The sequence below is a fragment of the Trifolium pratense genome, linkage group LG4 (assembly GCF_020283565.1).
Source record: "Trifolium pratense cultivar HEN17-A07 linkage group LG4, ARS_RC_1.1, whole genome shotgun sequence".
NCBI lineage: Eukaryota > Viridiplantae > Streptophyta > Magnoliopsida > Fabales > Fabaceae > Trifolium > Trifolium pratense.
Window position 1 is genome coordinate 9,777,670 of NC_060062.1, and position 20,737 is coordinate 9,798,406.

The 20,737-nt window shown below is 31.6% G+C and overlaps 1 protein-coding gene across 1 annotated transcript; it reads right to left on the minus strand.

Annotated features, from left to right (window-relative positions):
• Window positions 1-12,763: 12,763 nt before the first annotated feature.
• LOC123923298 (zinc finger protein ZAT9-like) lies at window positions 12,764-14,323 on the minus strand. Its single transcript, XM_045975985.1, has one exon. It carries the CDS (start codon window positions 14,222-14,224, stop codon window positions 12,986-12,988), a length of 1,239 nt encoding a protein of 412 aa, XP_045831941.1. The 5' UTR covers window positions 14,225-14,323; the 3' UTR covers window positions 12,764-12,985.
• Between the last annotated feature and the right edge of the window lie 6,414 nt (window positions 14,324-20,737).

The following is a 20,737-nucleotide window of genomic DNA, read 5'->3' on the forward strand; positions in this document are numbered from 1 at the left end:
AAATTAATATATTAAATAATCCACATAAATCAAATGAAAAGTTCACATCATTCTTTTTACCATGATATATGTACGAAGTTTCCACCGCTGTTATAGTGATGACTAGTCTTAGTCGGAGAACTTGTGGGACACACAAGATGAATTCTCTCATTCCAACCGAACTCTTTCTATACGTAGAAGTCATGAATCAATCCCTTGACTATCTGTTTAAGGAGTCCAAAATTTTTACCACTTAGACCAATTTATTGTTGGTCCCAGTGTAAAAACTTTAACTCTTTTGTTCATTACAATGAATCGTATATGAGATTTTAGAAATGGTTAAGATGAAATTCAAATGATCCGATAATTGTGATTAATTGATGATGAATTTTTTTTACCGTGTTGGTGCATACAAATTAAAATTACAAAAACATATTATTTTTTTACATTTTGACTGAATTTGAGGGGAGAATCTTGGAAATCAAAAGATGAGATCCTTGGGAAACACCTTGGGCACTTTAATTCAAGAACTCATCATAAAAATCTTGAGCTTATTGGAGTTCCTCATCATCCATGCTCACCAATAAATCAAGGTCTTCTCTCCATCCACAAACCCCACATCAATATTATCTAATCACTCCACAAACCTAATTGTAAACTTCATCAATTCACTAAACTCAAATAATTACAACACAAGCACAGCTAGTTACACTCACACACAGAAAACAAATAACAATAGAAGCATATTGAAATGATATATAATCCATATAAATTCAATCCAAATACTAAAACAATAAAGCAACTACACAAGTTAGTTTCATGGTAATTCGATATATAGTGTATATGACATTTTCACATTTTAGGGTTTTCAGTTTCCATTTAAAATTGTTCATACTTTTTTTTGTTAAGTAGTCTAGTGGCTAGAAAATCCACCTTAAAGGTGAATAAGTGGAGTGTCCCAGGTTCGAACCCAAACTCCTACACATATAGTACGACGTCCCTACCAACTGATTACGGGGATAAAATTGTTCATATTTAATAAATTCTAAAGATTAAAAATGCACAAAACAAAATCTAAAGACTAAAAATGCCTTATGAGCAGAGAGAGCATGAACAAATTAATAGGCATGGTGTGAAACGGACAATGGAAGGTTGATGGCAAAAAGAAAGACATTCACGGACAACTAGTTTTGTTAGTAGGGTTTGGCCTGTTTAAGCATGATCTGATCTGTTTATTAAAAATGTTAGGCTTAGATTTTGAAAAGAGCCTATTTACATAAATAGGTCAGGCTCAGACTTTTAAAAAAGCCTACAAAGCCTGATAGGGCGGCCTGTTTATATTTAATAATTATTATTTATATAATATTATTATTTATATATTAATTGTATTATGACATACTTAATAGACTTTGTTGTAATTGTATTTGTTATTTTATTAGCTTTTAATTCATGTGCTAATCATTTTATTAGTTTTTTCTTAATGTTTTAGAAATTATAAAAATTTAAATGTGAAATAGGCTTTAAGGCATGTTTAGCCTATTTAAAAAAACTATATAGAGGTCTTTATGTAACACGACTTTTAAATAGACTACAAGGTCAAACCAAACTTTAAAAAGGCTTAGGCCATGCCAAAAAAATAGCATTTGATAGGTCGTAGCCAAGTTTAGGCTTGAAGAAAAACCGTAGGCCAGGCTCAGGCCTGTCAAAGCATGACCTGACCTGGCCTATTCCCAACCTACTTGTTAGGAACAAACATTGGACAATGTGGATATAGTGCCTCATAGAAAACTCTATATCAATAATTGGATGTACTTTATAGGCACGAGAGAGAAGATCGGATGGAAAGAATAAAAGAGAGCGACTGAGTGAGGGACAATGCTTTATAGACGTGAGAGTAATTGAGCAAGTGAGTGTTGTTTGTAATTGTCGAACCTATTCAGTACTATGATGTTTTACTAGATGCTTAAGCATCTTAGTTGTTATCTGTTGCAGTTGTAAGGCAGTTAGGCAGTTAGTGAGTCAGTTAGACAGTTACACATTCAGTTAGTTAGTTACTTAGAGAGTAAGTTACACTGTATAGTCTATAAATACAGTTGTAATCTCACATTTGTTTTTCACCCCTTATCACTTCATTGTAATCACAATTATTCTCTAATTGAATAAAGATTTACTTTCCTCTCTTCTCCTTCATCTCTCTCAAATCACAAAGTGTGTGTGTGTCTGGTTTATGCTTCAACATTTGTTCCAACGGTGAGGGATGACTATACTATATATAAGGGTGGGGGATGGCAACTTAATTAGCCTGTGAACGATTACACTATAGGAGCTCGGACGTAATAAAGAAGAAAGAGAGTGAAGAATTGCCTTTTATAAATAGGAATTTTGATTCTTGAATGGTTGGTTGAATAATTCATTTAAAAAATATTTTTGAAATCGGTTGATTTATACGACAGATATAAAAAAATATTTTTAAAATTTATTATGTCACCAACCTATTAAAATAGTCGTGATAATTTCAAAATTACTACTGCATTATTTTTTTAATTGAACTTTTAATCAATGTAAAAACTTATCAGGTCCTTCGGAGCTTATTTCAATTGGTAGGAATATCGAATTTTATATGTAGAAGTTGGAGTTCAAACTCCAACACTCCACACTTATTCACCTTAAAAAAGTGAAATTTCAGTCACTAAACTCTTTGATAAATTAAACTTATCGGGAAACAAAATATAGTTTGTACTAGAGATTTTGCCTAATATTTGGTGCCTTTGTTAGTAGTGGACAAGGGACGGGACCATATTTGTGTATTTATAAACATTAGTATTAAGCATCTTTTAATGGAAACACTCACATGTGATAGTGTAATAGTATCAAAGTGAGATTTTGACGACTTAGTAGTGCAAAGCTTTTGAGTGTGCATGACTTTAGTAAGAGGGGCATGGAATCATGGTGTTTGTGATGTGAACTTAAGGCAACCCTTTAACATTTTGTGCATAATAAGAGTGACACAAAGTAGTTAAGCAAAGTAAAAGAGTTGAAAAGAAGGAAGAGGGAATGAAGCAATAAAATTTGTGTGGAAGGATTCAATTTCAAGTCCAATTATTAGGACAGCCTTGTCTTGGCATTTTGAAGATACTCTTTATTTTTTATTTTTTTGTAGGTGACTCACAAGTTAAGGATTTTCAAGTTGGCACAAACACACTAATGTTATGTTAGATTTGGTGAGAAAATATAGTAAAAGAAGAGAAACACTTAAAGGTTCTCTTCTATAAATTATTGACAAGTAATTGAGCATCCTATTCTTGCTTTATAGTGAATATTTCACTATTTTCACACATGGGTTGCTACACATAGTTATCATAAATTGTGTGTGGTGGAGTTACTCTTTGTTAGGCAATACTAATATGCCAAGCAATGAGTTTTCATCTTTAATAAATAACTTTTGTTATATATTAAAATTGGTTTTGTTAGGTTGTAATCAACATTGTGAAGAAAATATGGAGGAGTAATAGGGTCATAATTTGTGTTTGACTTTCTAGTATAGCAATTGTCAATGGTTAAAAATGAAGTCAAGCTTACTACATTGGAAAGAAATTGTGGATGCGGTTCATTTGCTAAAAAATAAGGGACTGAACATGACAATTTATTTGATTTTAAAATTGTTATTGGAATTGAACAAACTTGGGGTAAGAGACTGGACAAAAACTAAAATTCTTATCTCTCACTGAATCACGAGACAACTTTTTGTCCTATGCAAAAATGTCTAAAATACCAAAATAATCATTTATGCACCAAATATCGTACAAAACACAATTTGTTCAAAACTTTAAATATTTATCTTGCGTTGTTCTACCATGTAGAGCTGTCAAAGGGGTCGGCCCGGTCCAGCCCGACCCGGCCCGAGGGGGCCCGTTCATATAAAAGGGCTGGCCCGGCCTGGCCCGTTAACTTCGTGGCCCAGCCCGCCTAGCCCGGCCCAATAAGTAAAAAGCCTATATGGCCCGATGGACCGGCCCACTAATTTTCAGTTTTTTTTTTTTGAAAAAAAAAACAGATTCTAGTACTAAATTTATTTTATATCTAAATATCCCTATATTTTCTCACATAATCTCCCAAACAATAATATCATCCTCTTTATCCTCATCAAACAAACAAACAAATCTCTAACAAATAATCTCATCATAATCCAAAAAGTTTTTTGTCATATTATTATTATTATTATTATTATTAGCGGCCAGTGTCAGTTTGTGTGATCCACATTTTCTATTTTGCCTTATGTTTTGGTGAGTTTGTTAATAAAAGATTTTTACAGCTAAAAAAAAAGACGCGTCTTATGTTATGGTGAGTTTGTTAATAAAAATTTTTTGCTGCCCAAAAAAAAAATTAAGGGTATTGTTGTTATTATGAAAAGTTCACACCAAATTTTTTTGTATCCTCTTTATACATAGGTATAGATTTCCACCTCGTATCTCAGTATTTATATCTACTTCTAATATAATCAAATTAATTACTACCAAAGTTACTAATTTATCCTTAGTAGTTTTAACTATATTCCAAGTTTTATATCCTTCATTGTAATTTCACAACAAAAAAATATAGAAAGAATATAAGATAAATACAATAAAAACATGATATGCTTAGAAATATGAATAAAACAGATTATAGATAGGAACAAAACACAAATAATAACAATAAAACGATAATTTGTTTTAAAAAAAATAATAAAACGACAAACTAATAAAAAAGATTATATATAATTTATGCGTAAAAATAGGATCAAAATATAACAATAAAAAAATTATAGAATTTTTTAAAATATTTTTTAATTTTTTTAACGGGCCGGCCCAGAAGCCCGTGGGCCGGCCCATGACGGCCCATGAAAAAGCCTGGCCCGATAAGGTCTGGCCCGATAAGGCCCGGCCCGCTAAAGTCTGGCCCGATAAGGTCTGGCCCTATCGGCCTAATAGGCCGGCCCAATAGCCCGACCCATTTTGACAGCTCTACTACCATGTACACTTATATCAAATACTTACATTTTGCATATCAAGCATACTTTATAGAACAAATCTATAAAACAAATGTAGTACAGTTCGATCGACATGTCCCGACTTAATTTGTGGTGAACAATGGAAGTCAACACAACTTGTATGGTGACTTTGAATGAGTTAAATTATATTTTTACTTTTACCCAAAACCTTAAGACATTAAATTTATGAGTCCTCTCACAAGTGTTCAGCCTCCGCTTTTCTAAGCAATGTGAAACTTAACTCACTTGCCATAACATCAACTCCATCTACAACATACCTAGATGCAGCAACAACAACAACAAAATTTTCCCCGTTGAGAACGCAATTTATGGAAAAAAGGTTATGTTAAACATAAATATAATTTATGTAGGATTTAGAGTGGGTATGTCAATACTCCCTCCGTCCCAAAATATAAGCAAAAGTGGGTCAAAGAAACTTGATGTATTAGGTTAAAAATTTGGACCAAATACATCCACTTTTGTTGACCACCTTTTGCTTATATTTTGGGACAGAGTAGTATGTGCTAAGCAAGAGCTTAGTCACTTCAAATTGGATTCATGTAGCAATTAACACATTAATAGTCCTAAAAGTTTGGCAATTGCCTAACCATATTCACATGGCTAAATTGAGTTAAACCTAGCCCATGCCTCCCGGGTACGTTGCTTGACTTGTAAAACAAGTTTGGCTATCCTTTCTACCTATATAAATGGAAGTTAGTCCTCAATTCAACTTGAGAAGATTTTTAAATGAGGTTCCTATTCCTGAGTAAAAAAGTCATATGATCAATAGAGAAAAAAAATTTACATCATTGCTTAATTTACATTAGCGATCAATTATATATGTGTCTTATTTTTCCTAAAAAGGTTAACGGTAAAACTCACTTGTACTTAATATTGAGAAGTGAAGAATTGCAAATTCGTACCTAAATCATTGCATGTCAATAAATTTTTGAATTATGTACGTACGTGATATTATATATCTTATTTTGGTTTTTTAATTTTATTTTTTTATGGATGTACCGGGCGTGATGCCTGTGTATAATTGGTCTAGGCCCAATACCACCCAAATGGGCCACTCGCCCGCTATAGATAGGCCCATTAGAAACGGTCAAAACGATTCACCCACTAGGCAACCACCTTTCCCTAACCCTGAAGAGGTGAGGCCGGATTAATAGCACACATAAGATAATTACCCTTAAAGTAATGGAGATAGTGGCTTCACGATAAGGGTGAGTGTATTTTATCTATGCGCTTACTCCTACGCGCATATATATAAGCCCCCTCCACTTCAAAGAAGACATTATAATAATCTACATATTTACCTACTAAAACACTTAGGCCTAGAACATCAGTCAAGTGCATACCCCCATAAATCCTTGCAAGAACAATATATATCTTATTTTAGTTGGTAATGCATATATGTAGATATTCATAGACTTCTTTCTCAAAGTTTCATTATAGGATGTTTGATAAATAAATAAATAAGTAAATGTGTACAACACAACTCTAATGGATGTTTTTTGTGTGTCTAATTTTTCATCTTTTTCTTTACTTGCAAGTTTGGACAAAAAGCATGAGAGAATCCAAATTTCTATGAAAGTTGTTGGGGGCACTCCTATAATAAAACGAACTAAAGTTTAAATGTTAACTGAAAGAGGTGTTCACATTTTATTCTTGACGGTGATTCAAATGAAATTAGATCAAGGATTTTATCCATAGAAAAAAGTGGCTAAGGGAACGAAATTTGATGATTTGAAACACTTCTTGGAAAAGAGACTTTGAATTATGGTAATGATGATGATGTAGTATTGGTTAGACCTTTGACAAAGAAAACGAAAGGCAACGGAAAAAGTTCAGCTTGTTGACTATGTTCTTTTTTAAGCCTTTTTAAGTCATATCCCTAAGAATTATAATAGCAAATAACCCCACCACTACTCCGGATAGTAGGAGTATCTCTCCATTATTTTATTTTATTATTAATTTTTTTAAATATTTTGAAGTGTATAAAAAAGATATGGACTCATTTAATGTTATATTTTTATATTTATATTTTTAAAACTATAAAGTAATGGAGAAAATCAAAAGAATAAAAAATTGAGAGAATCCCAACTCACCACTAGCTACTACAACTAAAATAATCTTTTTTTTAATGATAACTAGAAATTATAGAAGATTGTAATTTTAGTTAATTTAAAATTTTCAATTTAAATATTTTTTATTTTAATAAATAATAAAAAAAATTGGACTATAGTTTAATAAAATTTAAAAATTTTGCGATAAAATTATAAATACTATATTATAAAACTTAATTTTAAAAGAGTTTGGTCAAATTTTCAAAAGTTGAAAACAATTTCAAAATAAAAAATATTCTTATAACCACTTACTTAAATCAATGATCCAAAAATTTTACCGTTTAAATTAATTTATTGGTGATCAACACAAATTGTTTTTTTTTCTTCTTGTTAAGTAGTTTAGTTACTAGAAAATTCACCTTAAAGGTAAATAAATTGAATGTTTGGAGTTTGAACCCTAACTCCTATATATATATATATATATAATGTGATGTCACTATCAACTAAGTTAAGCTCACGGAAGAATACAAATTGTCTTTAGTCTTGCTTGTATATATATTTTGCAATATTCTTCATTTTTTCAGTTTTCTCCTAATATTTATGGCTGTTACTGATTATATCAACCGAAAGGCAAAGCAAAGCACCATAAATAGTGAAACAAGATTAATATTGTTATGATTTTGTGTGTTTCCTTGTACAATTTTGTGTTCTTTTAAAGGGGCGGTTTTTGATAAGCCTATCCTTCCCTTTGAAAATATTGGAAAAGAGAAAGATAAGACAAAGATGGGTGGTTTGATGACGGGATTCCTTTTAGTCAGCACAAATTTGAAGTCATATATAGTCAGATATATGTAGGTTTTTTCTATTGATCAAAATTTGGTTTTTTCTATTGTAATTGACCGAAATGCTACAACTCTAGTCCGCAGACACTTCAAACTCAAAAAAACCTAACACTATAATATTTAGTTCAAATTTGGCGAGATCATCAACAACTTGATTAACTTCACGATCAATATAATTCAAAGAGTAGCTCTCAAAATGCTGATGAGTGTCCTTAACTTGATTTACCAAGGAATAACATGGATGAAGAAAACTACACCCATTCAAAATAAGTGATACCACAACCAAAAAATTTGATTCAACAACTCTCTTAAAACCATGCTCCTTCAATAATATATATAATTCCATGCAAAATAGCCCAAAGTTCAACATTGAGTACAAGTTCATTTCTAGAATGTCGAATTCCATTTGGTCTTTCAATTATTTAATTAATATAATAAATAGTTCATAAACTATATAAAATTTGTCAATTTAATCATTTTTTAGAAGTTAGAGATTAAATTGTTGAATTTTCATATACTTTAAAATTAAATTAACGGATTTTATATAATTTAAGAATTATTATTATATTTATACAGTTCAGAGGCGAAATTGAAAAGATAATGTATTTTAGAAACAAGCTTATTTATAAGATAATTGCATAAACTAAAAAAGTGAGATAGTATTTATTACTCAAAGAAATAACATGATAGAGATAGCTAAATAGCTAGTATCCTACTTTGTAATTTGTAAAGGCCATTTACTAAGTGTGCAGTTCAATCTTTTCTAATTTTGGTTTAGTTGTTAACTAGTCAGAGTATTTCAAGTGAAATATCGACATTCTAGTATCTACAATTCAAATTCATAACAATAGGATGCCCACGGGTGCGGGTTTGACACTTACCAAACCCACACCCGAAATCATCACCCAAACCCAAACCCAAAAGCTGTTCGGGTGGCAAAACAACACCCATGCCCACACCCATTGGGTTCGGGTTTTTTCCACCCAAACCCAAACCCGTAGTACATTTGAAAATAATTTGCAAATTTAAGAAATTAAATTCCAACATAGGCTTTGAATTAAATTACAACTAAAATTAAGGTCTTCCAAGGAAATTCAAACATAGACTTTCAAGAAATTACAACATAGATTTTCAAGAAATTAAATTACAACTAAAATTTAAGGTCTTCCAAGGAAATTGAGGGAGACTATGGGGTAATTAAGGTAATTATAAAATATTTCGGGTGAGTGTATGAGTTTCGGGTGTGGGTTTGACTGATACCAAACCCACACCCATATTATCGGGTGTCACCCGAACCCAAACCCAAACTCAGTCAAATCGAGTTTCGCCCGTTGACTTGGGTTTGAGTTCGGGTGGGTCTCTCGGGTTTGGGTTTTTTTTGCCATCCCTACATAACAATGCCATTTGGTCCACATATATATTAAAGAACCAATTTTTTTTGTTTACAATGAGCTGGGGATTGAACCTAGGACTTGTAAACATACTACTCAAATCTCTCACCACTAGACCAAATCTAATAGCTTATATTAATGAACCAATTCCTTGCTTATTAAACAAAAAACAAAATATAGTGAAATGAGAATAAAAAGTTTAATTGTACTTTTTATCTCTTATTTTCACCCGCTCATCATGAAATCGGTGTCCTTTTTATTGAAATCCAGTTTTTGCTCCTCATTCAAGTTTTAGGACCTAAAAGTGGTAACATGTCACTTTTTTTTTTATAAAATAAAATCAAGGTGAGAGGATGATATTTCAGTTTAATTAAGGCGGTAAATACCTTATAGCTGTTAGGGCTAAATAAAAATTTACAAAAATATTTACATGTATCCCTCCAAAGACACCAACGAAGTTTGAATCCGGTGACATGTTTAATTTTTTTATTAATGTGACATAAAACATGGTGATATGACACACTAATAAATAAAGAAATTCCACACCACTTTTAGATTTTAGAAAGTGAACATAAAACAAAATTTAAAAATTAAGGGATCATTTTATGAGCGAGTAAAAATATCGGTGTGTATGGATAAACATTTATTGAAAGAGATTAACCCCTTAAATGGATCTCAGTTACCTCGAGGGGATTAATCTTTGCAGTTGCGCGAATGATACCTTCGATTTACCAAAAAAATAGAAAATAAGTAAAAAACAAGTGAATTCCATGAGATGAATCATATATATATATATATATATATATATATGTCATTTCTTACAAATTTAATAAGCATGATAGAAAGTTTTCCATAAAGAACTAAAAGACCTGCCTCAGTTAGATATCCTTAAGTCACGCCTAACTAAGCCAAATTAATCTATAAGCATTGAGTACAATAAGGGATCTCTTGCTTGCTTTCAATCTTTTTCATAATATCATCATCACTTTTTATAGATTTTCCTATAATGGTAAAGAATTTTTTTTTGAAAATCTGATTCAATCAAGGGGCTGCTGTAGCTATATTAAATTATCATCATGTGTCACATATATAATAATCTCTACTAGTTATGAAATCTGTGTGAAATGATGGAGATAGCCTCAAACAGAAAGAGAGGGAGGAAAGTTAATAGAGACATAGAAATTTTCTTTTTGCCAAAAGGGAATAAAGAGTAAAGGAGAAAATAAGTGAAACAATGGATTCCTTTTTGAGAAAGTTGTAGTATTTAATTTTAAAGACTAAAATTGATTTTGACATATTTAAGAATTCTCGTAACTATTTATGCGGTGATTAAAAATAATTTTAGATAAAAGTGAGTTGAAAGTAAATCAATTTATATTTGAACCAGGGCCGACCTAACATAATATGGGGCCTAAAGCGGACATTAATAGGAGGCCTAATAAAAAATATGTACTTTTTAGTAAAAAACATTGTAAGAAAAAAAAACGTCAACTTTATATTTACAAAAAATTAAATATGATTTTTTTTAAGAAAGCTAAAAATATATCAATTATATTTGTAATAAAATTAAAAAACTTATCACTTATAGGAAATAAAATATACCATTAAAAAATACTTATATATGATTTTTATATTATTGTATAGACCAATAATTTTTGTTTAAAATAAATAATGTTCTCTAAACAATTAGAACATTATAAAAAGTAAGGAAAAAATAGTGAAAGGAAAAATCTGTTGGAACATTATAAAGAGTGAGGAAAAATCCAGTCAAAAGAAAAAAAAAAACTGGAAAAAAAAATGTCCTGAAGGGGAAACGAACCTAGATACTGCCTTTAACAAGCGATGCACGGAACCAATTGGACAAGGAGACCTATGTTGTTTTAAATTGGAGGCCTAAGTATATATAAATATGCATCGATAATTTTTATTTGGGGCTTAAACCCTCCATAAAAAAAACTATTTTTTGGGCTAAAGCTAAGGCTTGAACCGCTTTACCCTTGAGCAGGTCCTGATTTGAACACACTCAATTAAAAGTGAGGGAAATAATAAACTTGAGACTATAAGTCATTTTCAAAGGCAAAGCTTCAACTCTCAATTTTTTGTAGAATTAATTCTAATAGGAAAAATGATTTTATTCAAAAACTCTTGCACATTGGAATTGTGGATGAGTTGTTGATTCTCGCATCATGTGAAAAATCCTACAACAGCAAACTTGTAGCCCTAAATCTCAACTTTCTATTAAAATCAATTCTAGAGGCAAAAATAATTTAATTAAAGATAAACGATTGAAATTGCAGTTTGACAATTGATTTTTATATTCAATAAATAAGTTACAACTATCATCTTTTATTTATTTAGTAGATAGTTAAAATGTTAACACATTGAAAACCCACACACAAAGAGAAGTCAGAAATAAGACGTCCAACCTAACAATTTCAACATTCCTTTCAGTTGAGTTATAATTTATTGACTACAACTAAAATCTCCAAAATTAATTTTATGTTTATAAAATCACTTTTGTATCTCATAAACTGTTAAAAGCAATCAAACGTTGACATCATGATATTAAATGCATTGAATCCAACTACAGTTATATAAAGAAATGAAAGAAGCATGAAACAAACATATTTGTCTTCATGAACTGAACAATGCCGGTGGTCATAAGTGGAAGTTAATAAAATAAGCACTTTTTTTATCAACTTCCCATGAGAATGTGACTTTGTTATTTACTATTTAATTTAATTAATTTAAAATCCACAACACAAACAATGAATGGTAGAAACTGTTACTTGGAAGCTGAAACAGAGCCCACTAAAACAAGCATGCTTACCAATTCTTCTGCATAACTCCAAATCACACAATTTGGATTCCATAAAGTTGAAAAATTCATAGTAAAGCAATATGGTCCATCATATGCTAATATTCCAACTTACCATTTTCCATCTTATATATTAAAAATCAAAATGTGAACCATCAAATCTTAATCTAACTACCAACTTTATGTTGGTCCCGCCGGAGCTAGACTCCGATCTCTTAAATAAGATTTTCAGTTTGAGTCGGAAAAATTAAAAATACGCAATTGAATAAGTTCACTAAAAGAGATTTAGTAAATTTTTTGACAAAAATTAGTCTTCTAAATAGTATGATAGTGACAAATGTGTCATGGCCAATATGAATCTTTCAAATCACATAAAAGAGCAAAAGCAAAAAAAAAAAAAAAACTACCAATTACTAAGAAATTTTGTCCTTTGAGAAAACAAGCTCAAACTATATAAAAAACAGAATAAGCATTAAAAAATTAACTCCCCCACCATCAATGGATACTCTAACTCTAAGGAAGTAACATCTTAACCGAGAGTTGAAGTAATTCCTCCGGCCAACCTCAGTTTAGAGATTTCATCAAGGAATAAACTAATAAAACATAACAATAATCCCAACAAAACTGAACTACCGTTAGAGTCTAAGAATAATTGTTATTATAATATAAAATTATTATTAAAACAAAAAAGTATGAACTATGGAGTAAAGTAAAGTAACAATATAACCCAATTTGCTGAGCAATTAGAAAATCTAAAATTGTTTTGAGAATAAAACAATGACAGGACCAAAATTTTGTACCTTTGGATTCATCAAACTAAATAAAAAAAAATGAATTCTTCATTTCCTTTTCCAACTTTAAGGTTTGACAAATTCAGCATCGGAAACAGCAGAGCCTTCAATTTGGCTAACATCATCACCATCATCATCTTCATCCATATCAGCAGGAAGATTTAGATCTATCAAATTATCTCCGAAATTCGCGGTACTTCTTCGAACAACCTCAACATTTACTGTTGAGGTTGTTGGAACATTTGTTGTTGTAACCGCCGTCGCTGTTGTTGCTACTGCTGGTGGTGCCGGTGCTGGTGCTGGTGCTGGTGCTGATGATCCAATTCCATTTCCAATTCCAATACCATGTGTTCTCTTATGTCCACCAAGTGCTTGACCAGAGGAAAATTCTCTAAAACAAATTGGACACTCATGAATTCTCTTTTCAACATTGTTATGATTAACAATAACATTGTTGTTTTCAATTTTATTTTTGTGGTCATGGTGGTTTGAAATTGAATCACCACCATTTTCTGCAAGTAATTTCATATTCTTCTTGTGACTCGCTCTATGCCCACCAAGTGCTTGATATGAACGAAACACTTTGTTACACGTGTCACATTTGTATCTTCCTCGTACCTTCTTCAACGGTTTCAGTTCTTCTTCTTCTTCCTCAGATTCAGCTTCACTTTCTTCTTCTTCTTCTTCCTCGACATCTTCGTCTTCTTCTTCATCTTCTTCGAGATATTGGTTGAATTGTTGTTCTTCTTCTTCCTCCTCTTCTTGATATTGATGATAATGATGATTTTGTTGTTCTTGATATTGATGATTTTGATGTTGTGTTTTCCAATTGTTGTTGTTGTTGTTATTGTGGCGAGACAACATCATGAGACAAAAAGCTATGTCTTCTTCGGTAGTTATATCCGATGAAGAACTCAGTACAGACTCGTTATTCTGTATTGAGGTCTTCATCGGATCAATTTTCTTAACACGTTTGGATCGTCGACCGGTTGGATTTTTCGACGACTCAATTTCGCTATCTCCATCTTCTTGGAGAATTATCGAGCCACCGTCGATGATTTGATTGGGATCTGTGAATCGGAAGCTTCGCTTCGGATTCTCTCTTAGACCATAAAATGAAGAGGATGATGGTGATGAACCCGAATCGGCTTCGAAACTTAGTTGAATCATCGGCGGCGGTGGTGGTGGTGAATTGTTTTGTTTTGGTGGAATTGGTAGGTTCATCATGTGTGATCTCATGTGTCCACCTAAAGCTTTTCCATTAGAGAAACTTCTGAAACAAAGTTTGCACTTATGTTTCTCCATCACTCATAAAAGAAAAATTGAAAATGTAATTATAATAATAATAATATAAACACACACTCACTCCTACAACAATTTTTGTGATATGTTTGTAATATGTGAAACCATAAAATGAGTAGGAGTAGGTGTAGGTGTGACTTGGGATATATACAAGGTCACGTAAATGAATTCCTATTTATTAATATAAGACATAATAGAAATAATATTAATGAAAAGTCAAATTTTATTTATTTATCTCTTTTTGAAAAAATAAAATAAAATCTCTTTTTGAAAATGGATTTTCTACCTAGCTACATTAAATGGCAGTCAAAATTCTTGACCATTGGATTAAAATTGTATGGTACTAGTTTATGTTTTTCCTAAAAATGAAAAATTGTGTGGTTTGAATTATATATTTAAAAAATTCTTTAGAAAATAAATCTTTTTTTAATACAAATTTAGAAAAAAAGAATCTTATCTCCATAGAATTAACAATTATAATAGACTAAAAAAAAATGTGCAAATGCATTGTACCAACAAAAAAAGAAAAAGAGAAAGGAGTGAAAATGCAAACATTTTAGATTTGACTATAGTTCAAAGGTAACTAGATATCCAATTTGATGAGTGGTGAAAACTTTGTACCAATATTATGATATAAAAAAAAAAATCAGTTTTATATTATAATGAGTCAAAATTAATAAAGAGACAAATTTGTCCCAAGGTTTAAAATATCAAAGACTAATTTTTTTTATTATTTGTTGTTAGACAATGAATTTGATCATAAACAAATTGTGAGAGATCTCAAGTGATGTCTTAATTTAGTCTTTAAAATTAGTATTTAGTAAAAATCAAAAGCTTAATATTTCAATCACCAAGGATTTGTTATACATTTTGTTTATTTTAAAAGAGTTGAATGTAATATTTTTAAAGTAATTTAGTGGCTGAAATTTTACTTTTTAAAACGGAGAAGTGAGAATACCAGAGTTCGAATAGTTGAGATAATTAAACTCCCATTGTAAAAACAAAAAAGGAATTAAACTCTTTTTTGGAAGTAATTTCATTCAATTGCCTTCTGGCTAAAACGCTAAGATGAATTGAAGATTTATTTTAGCTTTAATGTAAACATAGTAACATGTGAGACTTGCCCGTTTTCTATCCTTCCTTTGTTATGCCTTTTTCTTTTCATTTTGAAATTTCCATTAATGCCCTTTAGTTTGATTTTGAGATATGGATGCTTTTATCAAAAAAGAAAAATTTAAGAATTGGATTTTGAAGATGTGATATCATTTTTTTAGGAAAAAGATGGGATATTTTGCTATCTATAAATAACCTTTGAATACTTTTATCACATATTTGTTGAAAAGTTAAATGATAAGGTTTTTGGTAGAAAAAAATAAAAGAAAGGGTATAAATAGAAATTTGCATGTGGTTTTGCGGTTGAAACTATTTGCTTGCTGGTCCAAGTCAAGGGAAATTAAATTAAAACTGTTGGGGTTTAATGTAACGATAAAACTTGGTACTATCTTCGTTCTAAAATATACTCGAATCACTATTATAAGATGAAACTTTTATTGAAGCAATTATAAGATGAAACTTAACCTATATATTTTTTATCGTTAAATTAAATAAATTTACATGTGGTCAGGGGCGGCCATGTGGATGTACAAGGTGAGCCAATGTGCAGGACCTCAAATATTTAGGGACCTTTAATCGTTTATATCGGTCTATTAAAAAATTTATATATGTAAAAAAAATTAATGACTTTATTACTACTAAAAATATTTTATTATTAAAAAAATAATTTAATAGACAAACTCTTAATTTTACAAATAACTTATAATTAATTGTAAAAAAAAGCAACATTACAAAAAACTAGTGCGCGCCTTGCAACCAGAACCAGCAAGCCACATTTTACTTCTTGAACCAGTTTTTTGTCGTGGATTTTGTTAATGCCGATACTCATAATTATCCAAAAGTTATTAGGAGAATGTTAACTTGTGCCCTTAAGGGCACATGTTAAGAATATAAATGTGAAAAAAATTTATTGAACTTGTGGTGTATACAATTATTTAAACATTAAATTCTTTGTATCATTAAATGCTATATTTCTATTTTTAGATAGCTTAACATGTGCCCTTAGGGCACAACATGACCCAAGTTATTATTACAAAATATAAAATTATCCATGTGTCAAAAGAAAAAAATTATCCAAACAAATGCTACTGCTTAGCACCCATTCTCTGACCAATCGGGTAACAATGTCAATAACGAAAAATTATCACTTAAGCAGCTTGATGGCAAAAACGAAAAAAAATTCTGGAAGGGTTTCTTGGAGGACAAGTCTTAGACGTCTGAGAATCTGAAATTTGATAAACTCCACTACGTTCCTAAGTAGCGAACATGTGTATTTTAATAAATTCGTAGGACGCATGAGAAAACATGTAAGACGGTTAAAAAAACTCTCAACATTTTATTGTTTTATTAGGTCCATCATTCAAACGATATGTTATTTGTACCGAAATTTAATATCAAACAGTAATATGTTGAGTTCATTGTCAGTGTGGTAAGTATATACTGGGACGTCAACAAAGTAATTTGTTTAAAAAATTATTCCACTCAAAAATTGAATTTGAGATAGTTAGAAAGATTATTTTTTAGTAAAACTCATTAACCATATAAATTTATTATCTTACCGGAAATATTTTGTGCACAACAAAATCATACACACCAAGCCACTAGGTTTGGTTTAGTGGTAATGAGTTTGAGTAATATGTTATATGTCCTGAGTTCGATTCTCAGCTCATTATAAAAAAAAAATCATACACACCACAACATACCATATGGTAGTATAACTTTTTGCCAATTTTTAATATTATTTAATGGGTCATGCTAAACAGTGTATGTACGGTGTATGTACTAGTTAAGCATACTAATTTGATCCCAATTTGCGTTCAACCATTCAAGCTTCATGTATACGGTGTATGTACGGTGTAGCTAATACATATATTCCCATAGGAAGCCTCTTGTCTTAATCTTAATCTTAATAGTTACAGTAATTGTCACTTTAGGGCAAGCATAGGGATTAGGGAGTAGGGACGTCCCATGATACCATGGCCAGCTCTAGTGAACAACAGTACAAGATACTAATTCATCATTCAAAACCTTAAAATGACAATAACACACGTTGTGAGTATGACTCCTCCAATAATTCAACACTTGACCTCGTAAGTGTTACAACTATAATATAGTAGTTATCATACAACGTAATTGTCTAATTTTATTTTATTTTATTTTTATTAAAATACAATTGTCTAAATTTATAATCTAAAATCACGTCCAAAAATTGAACATGTGGGGCATACAAGGTCCGTTCTCGCCTCTCAACCGAATTTTCTCTATACGTATTGAACCTCTGACCACATATTTAAGAGAACTAAGACTCTTACCCATTGAGCCAATTCATTTTTGGTTAAATTGGGTTAATCTAATATAGGATAATAATGGTTTTTATCAAAAAGAAAAGAAAATGAAAGAAGATAATCATGGTTTTCTTTTCCCCTTTAAATTTGGATCTTGGTTGGCAATATGTGATGGGAATGCAGTGTAGGGAAATGAATAGGAAATTAACTAACTGCCCTACATTTGAGAATGGAGGAGTATATTGTTTGATGTATGAGTAAATGCCGTTTTGTTAGGGTTTGGTAGACCAAGTCATGATTCATATTACTTCTAAGTTCATTTCCTCAAGTCAAAAAACGTTCATTTTCCTAGTGCCTCCCCACACTAAAATATCGCACTCACAAAAACACATTTTTTTTAGCTTCACCATTACGACTTGTTTTTTTGGTTTTCACCACCAGTTTAATCTGGTTCGGGGGTCAGTTCTGACATCAAGTGGTTCCAGCCCCCTCCTGATCGCAGTTGCGGGGATCGAACCGTGGTTCTCCTTACCAAGTTTAGCGCTAATCACCACTGAATCAACTAACGATTGGTTACCATTACGACTTGTTTTGTTATCTACCTTTGTTATCTATTTATTTATACTATATATATAAAGAAAATACAAACTTTTAGCATAATTTTTCTCTTTCCAATTTTACTTTTTATATAAACAATTTTATTTTTTATTTATTTTGACTTTCACCACCAATTTAATCTGGTTCGGGGTCAGTTTTGACATCAAGTGGTTACAGTCCTCTCCCGATCACAGTTGCGGGGATCGAACCGTGGTCCTCCCTACCAAGATCAGCGTCAATCACCACTAAACCAACTAACGATTAGTTTATATAAACAATTTTATCTACAATCTAATCATACTTTTTATGTAAAGGAAATTAAATTACTGAATCAATAGGGCAAAACAACACCCTTGTAAGGCTTGTATCGTCTAACAAAATTAAATGATGAGAAGGACAAGCAAAAATTGAAATAACTTCATCAAAGGAAGATGAGTGTTATATAGATATTTAATATTTTCCATCCATAATCTTATTTGTGTTAATTGATGTTTTTAATTTATGTTGTTATTTTTATTAATTTTTATGTTTGTGTACTTTTTTTTTTAGTGATAAACCTGTATATATAAATATAAAAATAAAAATACACAAATGTCCACATTAAGCACCTTCAAAACAAAAGAAAAATAGAACAAGAGTATAAACCACTCCTAAAAGAAAAACAACACCTAAGCCATCCCCAAGGAAAAAGAATCACCAATCAACACAAAGGATAAGAGGCAAAAATAAGGCCCACGTTGCAACCAGATCACCAAGGCTTAAGCGCACCTCCACAACACACCAAACTACCGGCTCCAACACAAAATAGGTCGAGCCTCCCATTCGATCATAAAAGGAGTAGGGAGTATCAGATTTTTTGGCCAAAAACCATTTCCAAGAGAAAATTTCACCCTATCCACCAGGTTTACAACAAAAAAAAATTCTCCTAAAAAAGATTAAGTCATTCCGGACATTCACGATCGACCAAATAACAACATGACAAATTAGAACCCACCCCATGTAAGCCCTCCTACCCACTGTCATCCCTAAGAAAAGCTCGAACAATCCTACATTTCGCACTAGGCAAAACAAAACAAAAATCACCCCTAGCCACCTAACGTTAGAGTACTAAATCGAAGAAGACCACCCGTAGTTTAAGAACAAATGTTCAGCCGACTCAGCTAAATCCCCACAGATAGGGATGGCAATGGGCGCCCACGGGTGCGGGTTTGAGTGATACCAAACCCACACCCAAAATCAACACCCAAACCCAAACCCAAATCTGTTCGGGTGGCAAAACCACACCCACGCCCACACCCATTGGGTTCGGGTTTTTTACACCCAAACCCAAACCCACAACACATTTTGTACTACTTTGCAAATTTAAGCAAAACAAGGTAAATTTAAGCAAAAACAATGGAATTTAAACATATTGTCAATCACTTAGCAAAAACATAGGTTTAAAATTACAAGGGAATTTAAAATTACAAAATATTCTTTCAAGAAATTAAATTACAACTAAATCAAAATTAAGTTCTTCTAACTTTCAAGCAAAATTCAAACACAATTTTGGTTTGTGGTTTGTGAAAAACCTAATTTTACTTTTACACTTATATATATATATATATATATATATATATATATATATATATATATATATATATATATATATATATATATATGTGGGGGTATTTAGGTAATTTTAACATGTTTCGGGTGGGTGTATGGGTTTCGGGTGTGGGTTTGAGTGATACCAAACCCACACCCATATTTTCGGGTGTCACCCAAACCCAAACCCAAACCCAGTCAATTCGGGTTTCGCCCGTTGACTTGGGTTTGGGTTCGGGTGGGTCTCACGGGTTTGGGTTTTTCTGCCATCCCTACCCACAGAAAATTAATGCACCTGTTTATACTAAGATCCCTAATCACCTTGCGTCTTAAGAGGAAGAGAAGACAATCACTTTATAAGGCGCCCAAGTCTTTCACACTTTTGCCAAGACTTGATCGGACACCACAATAGTTGAGAGTTGAGACATCAACTCCTAAAGTACGCATCAGCAAAGAGTAAACTGATTTAACGGTGAATTTCCCGGTGGTATCATAGATCCAAATCAAACTATCCTGAATGTTAGAGATTTGGTAAGCATTTAAGACCCCTAGCAGGTCATCCACAAAACCTACCTCCCAAACAAAATGATCCATCCGCCACGCAAAATTCCACATCCAATTTTCTATCTCCCCTACAATACAATTGCGTTGTAGAAAAATTTGAAAAAGTCTTGGGTACTGTAATAGATAAATATAAGTTGTTCCTATATTTATGCCTTGCAAACTACCATCCCTATTATTATGTACATGAGTTGTTATTGTTTAGAATCAGCTGATACGCTCCCTTAATGCTAGGAATCAGTTTCACAGAGCTTGTATCATTTGTATCTATAAATAGCCAGCATTCTTGGCCAGTATAATATATTGAATTATCATTCTCTTTATGGTATTCAGAGCACAATAGCTTAAAAGCATTTTTTTTCTCACGATCCTT

Coding starts and splice junctions, on each gene's coding strand:
- LOC123923298 (XM_045975985.1), bottom strand. CDS start 14,224: ATGGAGAAACATAAGTGCAAACTTTGTTTCAGAAGTTTCTCTAATGGA.